Raw genomic sequence first — 12,564 nt, forward strand, 5'->3', positions numbered from 1 at the left:
ACAGGATGGCAGATGAACAGGGTTGATTTCATTTTGGGCGTTTTGCCCAGGACACTTTTTATAGAACATACAGTTACTCTGGGGGTTCTGAGGCTGTGGTCACATTGTTTTTTTTGAATTTCTTCTTTAGAAGGGAGAGTGGCATCATTTTGCAAAAACAAGAAAATTAATGTGCATTTCAAAATCTAAGTTCTTTTATGTTTGAGTTTTAAACTCGTATCAGTGGTAGCAGGGCTCCTATTTTCTGCCTGGGCCTGCCTGTTTTGCACTCACTCTGCACATGCTGAACCCTCCTCACTGAGGAACATTCTGCAGCCTGTTCTTACGCTATTTACTCTAATAAATTGTATTTGTTTTCCATCTTTGCATCTGAATGCATTTTAGAGCTGTGACTGGCAGCTCAAAGAGCCAAGCCTGTTTGACAGATGGAAAGCATTCAGGCAAAGAAAAACATTGTATGTTTCTTTCAGCACCTGATTTTTCGTATCTGTTACAAATTGAGCACACTTGGATTCTGATATAATTTAGCTAAGGCTGTTATCTGTAAGGATATGAATTGTTTTGCTTAGTCTTTAATAAAAATGTAAATTCTCCATTACATTAGGCTGGGGTGAAACATACTGCATTTCTTTGCTTTTGTACCTGTTTTTAAAACCTTAGCTTGTGATATCATTTAGTTCTGCAACAGTCAATGCAACAGAACAGAAAATCCTAACTATTGAGAACTAGTAGTTAAAAAGAAAGAGAATCTTTTTCCCATGCTCTATTTTGCTGCACTTTCCTACCATGCTTCTTGGTCTGCACAGCCTCTGCGGGTAGGCACTGCTGACCGGGTGCTCTGTTAAAAGTGCAAATTCCTATTACATTAACTTTTTATCATCTGTGATTCTCAAAACATTTTGCAAACAGCCATTAGTTTTCCAGCTGTCAACTGGTGATGAGTTGAAGTGAATGATGTCCGTATTACAAATGAGTGAGCTGGGACGTGGAGCAATATAGCCAGTTTTCTTATCTCACACAGCAAACAGTGAGCTGGAAATAAGTAGACCCTGGGAATCCTTAATTCCAGTCCTCTGTTGTAAACCCTTAACCTTCAATATGCAGTCCAGATAGGATAATTACATTTTATATAGCAACAGTCCGTGATGAGGTCCTTTTTTGCTTTACATTGAATGACAAATGCTTTGATTCTCGCTCTTCTCTCTCATTCCAGTTTAAACACTATGTTAATAAGCTGCGTAGCAAGAACACATTTTATAAAAAGAAGCGACTGGAAATAGCAGAAATTACAGCTGAGTATGGTATCCTCCAGAGGACAGAAGAACTTCTAAAACAGCGCCACGAGGCTATTCAGCAGCAGTTGGTAATACAGGCATTTACTACTCCCACAGTCCATCATCCTCGCTTCCCTGATAACTAGCTATATAATAAGATAGATGCTGTTTTGTTAGTTTCTAATATATACCATCCTCAGCGCTCCTGCTGTCATTAGTCATTAGGGTACACAATTTATTTTTGTCTGTTGACTATGCTAAGCTGCTGTACTTTATGTTCAGCAACTGTTTTTTTTTACAGGCATTCATGAATGTTCTGCAATTTCTTAGAATGAGGGGCTTGACCCTGCTTTTTGAAGTCAATGGTAAATCTTCACGAACTCCAGTTAGAGCAAGGCTGGATTCTTAAATTAGCTTTTGGTATCCACACACATAGTAAGGGCTTCGAAAATTACATCAACAGCAAGTAGGATTCAAGTTGCTGCTACAAAATATATAGGAATAATGTTTTTTAAAAAAAGAAGGGGCAGGAAGTAAAGATTCTATCCCCAGAAAATCTAGCAGGAAATGTGTTTCACAATAAATGAAAAAAGTTAAACTGGATGAATGATTTTTCTAGGCCAGAAGAGCAGAAATCTTTTTGCTCTTCTTAACTGTAATCATACAGGCAATATACAATCATCCCAAATGCAGAGATTCACTTTTTAGTTCACAAAAATCAATTGCTGTAGAATTTTCTTTTAATATCAGTATTCTTGTTATCAAAATATTTTGTTATTTATATCTGGTTTTGTTTCATGTACATATTTTGCATTTTTTAAACATAAAAGTATTTGATCGATTTAAAAAAAAAAAAAAAAAGGTACATAAAAGTCTGTGAAAAGATATTCACGTAGTTGCAGTGGATGATGTCACGGTATTTCAGTAAGGCAGTCACGTTTAATTAAAAATAAAACCAGAACTGCTACTGGGTAAAAAGAGGCACCTAAGCAGTAGGATCAGAATTGTTCCCGTGATTGCTACTCAGTGAGAAGGAGGGTGTGTGGATGTATGTTTTCACTTACTACATGTTTATTTACAGCAGGATAAGTAATGTACACCAGTCATCTCACAATATAATCACTGCAGACAAAAAGCACTGGAAGTCCTTCTGTGATGCGGCTACACATGGTCAATATATTCCTATACGAGTCTGACCTTTTCTGAACTACCTCGTAGCAAAACCAAAGAGCTTTGACTTCATAACATTCTTGTTATCCGTAGGTTCGTGCCTGGTACTCCCTGCCAATTCTACATTCTTACCCTCAGATGACTAGTGCACACATTTTCCCTATAATATCAAAGATAGCTTTTCTAGCCTTGGGCACAAAGGCCTGTCAGATTATACCCTGCTATTAAAGTCAGAATGCTCCCATCATAGTAGCAGTAGCTAAAAGTAGCTATAAATCTTTTCTTAAACGTATGGTTATAAAAGGTTTTTGAGGACAATGGACTTGGAGTTCACAGACAGACAACGCTTTTAAGAATTAACATTTTGTTTTGTAACAAACTGTGGATGCATAATCAACACCTAACTTTCAAATTAGAGCTCCTCCTTACTTAATGGGCAAGCATTGCTAAAGACCATTACATCAGCATATAATTAAATGTAAAGTTTATGTAATATAATGCTAGAATTGTTAACTTGGCATTAGTATTACTATAATGAATACAGCATTCACTTAGTTCAGCTTGACAGTTGTTTATAAAATAATTAGCTACATTGCATCTTCTGATTAAGCATCTGGATTTACAACCTGGGTTCCTTCAGAGCCTGACCTAAAGCTCACTGTACTTTGTGGAAACTTTCTGTTAATTTCATTGGGTGTTGCTGTACAGACACTTGATAAAAAGAGAGTTGTTGGAGCAGCTGAATTATTAATCACTTTCAAAACAAGTTGATTACAGTATGTTTCCACTTTCTTTAGAGTCCTCTTCCACCTCTTTGAAGGCATTTGCTTTATTACTCAATTAATGGACTCACACTCAGCATTTATTTATGTGTTTGCAGCAAGCAATTGAAGACAAAAAAGGTATTTCTGGATATAGTTACACCCAGGAGGAGCTGGAAAGAGTATCTGCAGTAAAGAGTGAAATGGATGAAATGAAAGGCCGAACACTAGACAACATGTCTGAAATGGTGATTTTTGTCTTAAGTTGTTGTACTTCTTCAATCTCAATTATCTGGTTCCTCAGAGCATAAAACTAAGTTTAATATTTTGGGTTGGATTTTATTTTTCCTTTAGTATATGTATATATATAAAATAGGTATGTTTTATATAGATGCCTAGTATAGACCTGCAAAGGCATCTTGGAAAGTTTTACTAAAATGTATATTTCTTTTGATGAGTGAAGAAGAAATTTAGAATTAAAAAAAAAACAAACATTTTTTTTTGTGGTTTCATATTTGTTCTCGCACAGTATTTGAAAGAGGTTTGAATCTTTAACAGAATCTTTTTTCTAAAATGTATCACTGGACTTAAGCATTCATTAAAAACCAATACTTAATATACCTAAAGAGCTAAATATTTCTTCTTTTTCTCTGTAGCCTAACTTTCAATTATACTTAGATCTGTGGTTTTCCAACTTCATACATAGCCACAGAAGCAAAATAAAAGAGCCCAAAGCAAAATAGCATTCTTTGAAATCATTAAGGCACGTTACAAATAAAATGGTATAATTAAATAGAATGAATCTCAAATAGAAAGCTGGATAGAATTTTAATTTTCAGTATAAATATTTTAAAGTGACTCTGTTTAAGCATGTTCAAATTTTCTTTAACCTGTGCATGGTGTTTTTGTTGTTTGTTTTGTTTTGTTTTAAGGATCCCTTCTATCAGTTCACGTCTATGCAGCTCCTTTGTGTTTCCCCACTCCTTAAGTTATTTAGGTGTCTGGCACATAGACTGTCTTCTGGACATGTCTGTGGTGTTCTCACTTCAAACAATGGGAGCAGAATATGTCTGCTTTGTGGTAATGACCCTACTGCAACATGGGCTCTTTCGCTTCATTAATTAGGCCTGTGCTTATATTATACATAGTTCAGTCTCCTTTTGTCAAGTATTTTTTCTCTCCATATTTTGGTTTTCTTCTCTTTTCTTCTCACATTCCTAATAATGTAAACGTAGTATTAATATATTATTAAAGTACATTATTTTGTCCTTCTATCAGGTAAAAAAACTGAATACTATGGTGGCAGAGAAGAAGTCCAGCCTAGCTCCTGTTATCAAAGAACTGAGACAATTGCGCCAGAAGTGCCAGGTTAGTAGAAAAACTTCAGAAAAGCTTTAAACAGTGCTTGCTAATGAGTTAGGGTAGGCAGCAGCAGACTTTGGGAGGCAGTCCTATGTTTTGCTCTGCAAAGACCACATAGAAATGGAAGTCAGAATATGATTAGTTTGATTCCACTTATCAGACACCTAAATGCTTCAAATAATGCAAATCCCTTGTGCCTCATCAACTTTATTTAATTGCACACCTTGTTTTGTGTGTTTTCTCTTGCCTTTGAAGTAGGTTTATTTTAATCTATTAAACCTTCCTTTCATTCTATGTAAATAAGGTCAAAATTCCAAAGAAACATAATTTACAGCTCTCTGTTGTGTTGTACAAGAACATAATCAACTCTGAAGGAAAGCTGGAAATATCAGAATAGGTCAACAGTGATTTTTAAGAAGCAACAAGAATGGAATTCTTAAAAGCTGACAGTATGGGCACAACATCAGGCAAATATTTTGTCCTTTATAGTAATTTCTAAAAATAATAATAACAATAAAATTTAATTACTATACCGGGGGAAAATTTTAAAAATCATGGGTTTGAAATCATAGCAAAGTTAATTTTCACATTAGTTTCAAAGCTTTTTCTGCTTTAAATGGATTGCAAATAATATTTCATTGATCTAAGACCTACGTTAGTCTGTATGAATGACAGATTTCTCTCATTGCTATAGAAGTAAATAGAGCTATCAAATTCTTAAATTCTTAATTTTCAGTTTTGTAATTCTTTTCCTTTCTTCTTGCAAACACCGCCTTATTTGTCTACCACATTAAAGCTATGGCTGTGGCTGTATAGAGGAAATCTGCATGCTATGTTGTGGTGTATACAGCTGATAGCTAGTATGCAGCTTTACCATGTGCAATAAATAATACCCACGTGCCGGCTAGTTTTATGTAAGTGCCGGTGAGCGTGCCAATAGGTTGATGTGCGACACCAACAAGAACAGAGTCTGCTTGAATGTCACATGTCAGTCAACTGAAGCTTTTATTTATGTACTCTTTTGCCCTTTCACATAAGGAATTAACTCAAGAATGCGATGAAAAAAAAATCCAGTATGACAGTTGTGCAGCAGGGTTAGAGAGCAATCGCTCCACACTGGAACAGGTAAGATGGTGGCTTGGTCACACATATTAATAAATGCTGTGCAACGTGTTATTTATTATGGCTCAATACATTCCCTGCCTTCCCTCTTGATATGGAAGCTCACTGCAAGTGGAAATGAGTAAGTGGTGATCTACAACTACGTAAATCACGCCGGAAGCTGCTGTGGACTAGCTACAGTCCCACACATCTCCTGTTCTGCATAGCAGCAAATGAGCTCAGTGGTACATCAGTGCACCCACTGAAGTCCAGGACCGATTAGCAAAAGTATTGTAAAAGATCCATCTGCCAGAAATCCTGCTGACCTAACAGTATGTGCTAGGAAAGAATCTGACAATGAAGTGTTCAGGATTAATTTGTGAAAACAAATCTTCAAATGCATTTAGCAGATTCGCTACATTAGCAAAACCAATCCAATGGTTAATTAATGCAGTGAAACCGATGGCAAGGATACTTCATTAAATGTGCCTTGTCTTGCATTCTTGAAAATTATAGACAAAAATACGTTATTATTATTATTTTTAATGCAGCCATATAGGTATAGCTAAGAGCTTGTCCGTATGTAGTTTACATACTGCTTAAACTACAGCACTTCTAGGAAGGGAGGTACCTAAACCAGTTCTGTACTCTGATGTGGGGTCAGTATTTATGTATTTATATGAATCTGCTTTATCTCACTAGATTACCTCCTATGAACTTCGTCTGGTCTTGATTTCTCAAGGGTTTGCCAACATAAGGAATGTATTTTGCAATATAAAAGGTGTACATTTAAAGTGCAGGTGGATATTTAGATATTCTTTCCCTGCAATAAAAGTATCTGTGGTTTAATCCAAGAATGATAAAAGAACATACAGATGAACCTACTATGAGATAGACCTTCTGTAAGAACTATTTTGCAATATCAACCCAGGCTTTTTCCTTGGCACACAAACCTTAGTCGTGTTCTAACACACGATGACAATCAAGTCCACTGATTAGGCTGGACATGACCGTTAACAAACTTTTGCAGTGAAACTGGTCAATTCAGTTTTCCAGCTCATGGTCTGAAATTCATATGGGTGACACAGCTTTGTTGACAACTTCATTGTGGCCTGGGAGTGTGTGAATTGCATTTGGATTACCAATATTCTTGGTATATTTTCTTGGACCATTTAAAGATAGGACTAGCCCCCTATCTCCATACCTCTCAACATAATTATTGATTGCTAATTGACATACTGTCAGCCTATAGCTTCTAACTGTCTATAGCTTCTAACATAAGTTTTGCAGACATGTTCTAGGAAATGAACCATATTTAGCACTTAAGATGTGCTTAGAAACAAGACTTCGGTAGTGCTTGTGAAGTGTCTTGTGGAAGTCAGACTTATTAGTAAACAACAATTAACAGTCTTCTATAACCATGACTGAAACTGCAAATCTAAAAATGTTACCCTTTTAGTTATCTTTCCCTTTAAAAGAGATTTCTGTAAAGCCCAAATATAAATATTTTAGAAATGATCAGTTCAGAATTATGCCTGTTTCTGTTATGGACTCTCATGGTTTATGTAGCAACACAGGGCATGTACTATGGACTTTGAGTTATGTTATCCATTGAAATCTTATTCCTGTACTGCAGGAAGTGAAAGGACTCCTTGAGGAGTGCATTCAGGAAGAAAGCAACTACCATTATGTAAACTGCATGAAGAGGGTAAGATCACAGGAAGGACTAAATCGTTCTTTGTGAAATGAAATAGGAATTATATATTTTTACAACATTTGTATCTTTGTTTATAGAATCTAGAAATACAGCTACAACGTGCTAAAGAAGAAATGAAGACATACGTCTCCCCAGATCCTCAGGAGAGACGAAAGGCAATTCGGTAAATGGATTATTGTGTTTCCTGGTGTTAACTCGAGGGATATTCATAAACTGAGACTGAAGTTAGGAATTTTCTCACTGACATTTGAACTGAAGGAGTTCACCTGATAAATTTAGAAACACTATAATAATCTAAAAATAAGCGTCTTGAATTCCAGTATATACTGTTGTAAACCTATGAATTCTCTCAGACATACCAAAAGATTTTCCCTTCCTGCTGGAGATTATAGGCCCCAGATAGCGGTTTTAACTTGCAGCCCCTGCTGGCAAAGGCTCAGAAAAGCTGTGCTTCAGCTAGGTCCCGCAGGAAGTGTGGCTCTACCGGACATAATGCCTCTGCCAAGTCTGTACCAAGACTCCGGCATGCAGAAGTTGGTCAACCACCTCTCAAAGACAGCAACCACACGCTGCCCTCAGATTCTGGCCACTTCTTACAAATCTTTCAGGTGTAATAGCTATCACCATCCCTAGTACAGAAATGGAGGACTGCATAGACACATCCTAAATGCATTTTGGTTTGCTACTATTTGCAGTTTTCACTTCAGACAGAATGATTAATGTTCCATACCGTCACAGTAACCTTCATTTTTACACTCAATTTAATTGACAGAACGGTTGCTTCAGACTGAGAGGTTTTTCAGGACCCCTTGCCTTTGTCTGGTAGGAAGAGAAACAGAAAAGGTTATGAAATAAGCTGATAAATTATTTTGTGGAGTTTTCCATTTCAAGTAATGCAGTCTTGCCAAAAAGATTGAAATGTTTTTTGAGAATGAGATATTTTGGTTTAATTATCTTTGCAAAGAAATCTAAATATTACCATGTCATACAGATTTTTTTATGCTTTACAACATACCAAATATTTTTGTAAAAGTATCCTGTTTAAAATTGTGTATATATTAAATCTTTTAATACAATATAAAAGTTGAAACAAAATTCAGGCCATAAAGTCTACAGGCTGGTTCAGCCCCACCAAAATTAAACACCAGGAAAAACCATAATGAAATATTTTTAACTTTCATTTGATAAAAGTGTGAAAATACCAGTTTTAAGCTTCATATATATTTTTTTAATTTTAGAAATGAAGTAGCAATTCTGTTTTCCAACTAGTTTTACTTTTGACCAAAAAAAAATCTTAATTCCTAGCTGTCAACAAACTGAGCAAGTTTAAGTTGTTGTGACGAGATTTATGAAGTTGTCTGTGGCTTTCACACAATAGTATTTGTCAGTCATGAAAATATTTACCCAAACAGTAGACTTGTAGTGGTACAATTAAGGTCTGCTGTGTTAGACCAAGAAGTCTGTTTTTGTTTTTTGTTTGTTTGTTTTCGTTTCACTTTTTAATGAATGAAATGAGTGAAAAACACTTTGATCTTTTGAAAGCAGGATTGGGCCTCCTTAACAGTGCCGTCACGCTGTATAAAGGAGTCTCTGCAGAGTACACCATTTTTAGTTCAGTGCAGAGGGGACAACAGCTCTGCCTTATACCTCTCCACCTCACAACCTGCATCAGTCAGCATTCCTACAGTTTGCTTTATTGTGTAGGCTTTACAAAGCCACAGCAATATCAATCTTTGACGTGTGGCCTCTTCCTAAAATTCCTGCATTTGTATTTCAGAGACGTGACAGATTGTTGCTTGAGATCTGTATAAACTGTCATGTCAGAGCTGTGGTTCACGTACAGCTTTCTGTGCAACGTGCCAAAATGCTTTGCAAAATCTCCCCATTCACAAAACAATTCAAAGACATGACTGAGTGGTAAAGCAAAGACAAAACTAAATTAGATAAATAATAATCGTTCTGCATTTCACTTTAAAGCTTTAGACAATCCATCATGCAGATGTCACAGCAGGAAAACAGAACCGCTAGTTGTTTATCACTTCTTAAAGAAGATGGAAGAATAAGTTAATTTCCCAAGATATCTGTCCTCTTAGATCTCTACCTCTCAGAACAATTTCTGGACAGTTCTCTTGCAGCGGTGACAACTAGGGAAGCAACCGTAAGTTGGTAGTAAACACAATCATAGAATGGTTTGGATTGGAAGAGACCTTAAAGATCAAGTTCCAACCCACCTGCCACTAGATCAGGTTGCCCCATCCAACCTGGCGAACAGTCAAATATCATTCAGTACCACCTGAGGCAATTTCTTCACTCATCGGGAAGTGAAGTGAAAAAAGGCAGTAGTTGATCACTAAGATTTTATGGGCTCTGGAGTGGGGCCATTGATAGAGACAGCCACATGTCAATGAGAAAGCTCCAAGGATTCTGTCAAGAGACACAGAGATGAGATCTCCTCTGTCAGATGCTTCATAAACTAGAAATTGTCCTGATGCACCTTGAGAGTGGTATCAGTGGAGCTGCATCTCCTGCTGTTCCAGAACATGAAGCAGAAGTTGCTAGGAAATGAAAGGCTAGATTAATATCCATCATAGAGGCCTTCTGCAAGGATCCGAGGCATGAAAATATTTAAATACTATGCAGAGAACAACACAGGAAAAATCAGAGTAAGAAATGAATTAAAACCAATAACGTTATGGCGAGAGAAAAAAAGGATGTAAAGATAGAAAGTGAGTGGAGGCTAAGGAGCTTCTTACTTCCACAAAATAACAGAATGCTGAAGGATGCAAAAGATTTATTGAATGAAGGCAGATAAAACAACAAAATGAAGCAGAAGGGTAAAAAGAGAAATCGCTGTGAGAAAAATCTTAGTGATGATGTGAACATTCATTAGTATGAAAGGCAGCAGAGCTCAGCCAAGCAGCTGAGAGGAAATGCGGGTCAAGCAGCAGGCACTGGCCTTTTATGGCCTTGCAGGGAAGGGGAGGGTCTGAGTTTATTCACAAATGTTATGCAAAAAAATGCTCCAGCTCCAACACTTGTGACAGAAACATCCACAATGTCGATACTCACGCAGACAAGACAAATGTTGGAATTAAGGGCGAGTCCAGCTATGTCATTCCAGGTATGGTGAGGAGAATGTGAACAGAGCGTTGCCACTCTCTCTGCTGTCCCTGCTTCACGTGCTAACTGTGGGCACAGAAGCTAGAGAAATTATCCCTCTCACGGTGACTACACACATTTCTGACCTTCCGTAAGAGGTCGCAGACCAGTTGTTTTTAAATGAATTACACCAAAGTTCAATATAGAGATTTTTACAAAAAATGAGAAGATAACAAAATGTTTCTAGACATCATTTTAGAATGTGAATGTATTTTTCAGCAGGCACTGGAATGTAAACGGAGCGAAAATGAACCATAAATAGAACAGCACTTTCCTAACAACGTATTGAGCAAAAAATGTCTTAATTCCAACACTCTTTTTTTTTTCTTTTTTTTTGAACATAAACTCTCTGTTCCGTGGAGTCAGTTCTTAGGAATGTGAAAAGTTAATTTTCTTCTCTAAAAATAGAAGTTTGTGTGTTGTTTTTTTTTTTAAATGAAGTTATCAAGTTGCATTCTTTCCAGTCATCATTATAAATAGCAAAGAAAAACTTACTAGGAAAGACATCTTATTTTCTGATGGTTACTTTGAAAATTCTATTAAAGAAAAAAAAAAAAAAGCACATGTTCTTGAGGCCAAATGTGTGTGAACATATGCTATGCGCCAGTGGAAATAAGAAGATTCAGTGTTGCTCTCATTTGGTGAGGATTGCTAGGGATCAGCTGCGTCTGCACAGCGCTTGGAGCAGTCTCAAGACTGCTCTGATTTGTTCTGGCTAGAATTGTCCGAGAGTGACAGATCATAAAACAATCCAGCTGCATTCCTTGCGCATCCCTTCTGCAGGGAGGATGGCAGGCAGGACCAGGTGGCCTGGGGCCCAAGTGCTCCAGTTGAAATCCTGGAGTAGCTCATAGAAATAGAAGGAAGGGATGTAAGAAACATGATGCATTGGTTCTATGCTGCTGCTCCCTATGTTGTAGCAAAACTTCACACTGATAGCAGGAAGGCTGGTATTTCTTTCTGGAAATTAGGATTTCTCTATACTTAGCTCTTCTATCCTGAGCAATTTGAAAAGCTCTTCAGATGAACTGAATTATTTTTTATTCCACTAGCAAACGCTCAACCTCCAAGTGTACCATGACACATGAAATACAGTAATTTTAGATTGCAATTGTCCTATTTAAAAAACAAACAAACAAAAACATGTAATGTATCTGAATCATGCCTTTATGGTTTGCAGTATTGTACTGTCAGGTTTCATGTATTAAGTTTGCCTGTGTCAGAAAGCAACCCAGCCACTTGTTACAAAGGTGTACAGCCAAGATTTTTAATAATGAATGTCAACAGTTACGCTTCTAAACCTATATTTAGGCACCTACATGTGACGGCTGTCTTCTGAAGGTGAGGGGCACACAGGGGTTCCATTGCAGTGACTGGATTTGTCAAACCTGGACTGAACTACTCCATTCCTGCATTTTCCCACTCATTCTGTCACTACGTTCATGGCAATTAATGGCTGTGGATTTGTAAACTCTGATGTTTGTACAAATTAGGGCCAAGGGCTAAGCTTAGAATGCCACTAGCATAAATACATCATTAAAAAGGGATCAAGTATGTCTTATCTAAACGATCTTGCTGTTGTCTTCAAGCTGGAAGCAGCAGTAATTATGCCTGCTTTGGAAATATAAGGGATTTTCTCCAATACCACTTATGCCAACTGCACAACTGAGAGAATCAAAGCAATCCCTGATATCAAGGTTATGTTGTCTAATGACAAAAAGGTTTCTTCATGCTTCCTCTTCTGACTATCTATCTATGAACCTCCTAACACCTTCAGAATTTTCCATGTTTTCATCATTATTCTGTCCTATTATATAGAACCAAATAAAATTGTAATAAAATTATCGTGTCTTTCCTTTAGAGAGCAGTACACACGAATGATCCTTGAGCAAGAAAACCTGGGGAAGGTAAGAATGAGGTTTTTACCCTGTAAAAACATCGTACAGTTCATATTTTTGTGGGCCTTACTACCAAATGTTGTGGTCAGTCTTTTATAAAAAGCATATTGCAGCCTACAAAG

At 36.9% G+C, this 12,564-nt stretch overlaps 1 protein-coding gene across 1 annotated transcript in view; it reads left to right on the forward strand.

Moving 5' to 3' along the window:
- Positions 1-12,564, forward strand: part of IFT81 (intraflagellar transport 81) — a 41,919-nt gene that overhangs the window by 26,918 nt on the left and 2,437 nt on the right. Inside the window, exons 11-17 of the mRNA XM_035340691.1 lie at positions 1,214-1,363; positions 3,325-3,453; positions 4,484-4,573; positions 5,606-5,692; positions 7,305-7,376; positions 7,463-7,548; positions 12,406-12,451. Of these exons, the coding sequence (XP_035196582.1) occupies positions 1,214-1,363; positions 3,325-3,453; positions 4,484-4,573; positions 5,606-5,692; positions 7,305-7,376; positions 7,463-7,548; positions 12,406-12,451 (660 nt within the window). The remainder of the gene's footprint in view (positions 1-1,213; positions 1,364-3,324; positions 3,454-4,483; positions 4,574-5,605; positions 5,693-7,304; positions 7,377-7,462; positions 7,549-12,405; positions 12,452-12,564) is intronic.

The sequence above is a fragment of the Oxyura jamaicensis genome, chromosome 15 (genome assembly GCF_011077185.1).
Source record: "Oxyura jamaicensis isolate SHBP4307 breed ruddy duck chromosome 15, BPBGC_Ojam_1.0, whole genome shotgun sequence".
NCBI lineage: Eukaryota > Metazoa > Chordata > Aves > Anseriformes > Anatidae > Oxyura > Oxyura jamaicensis.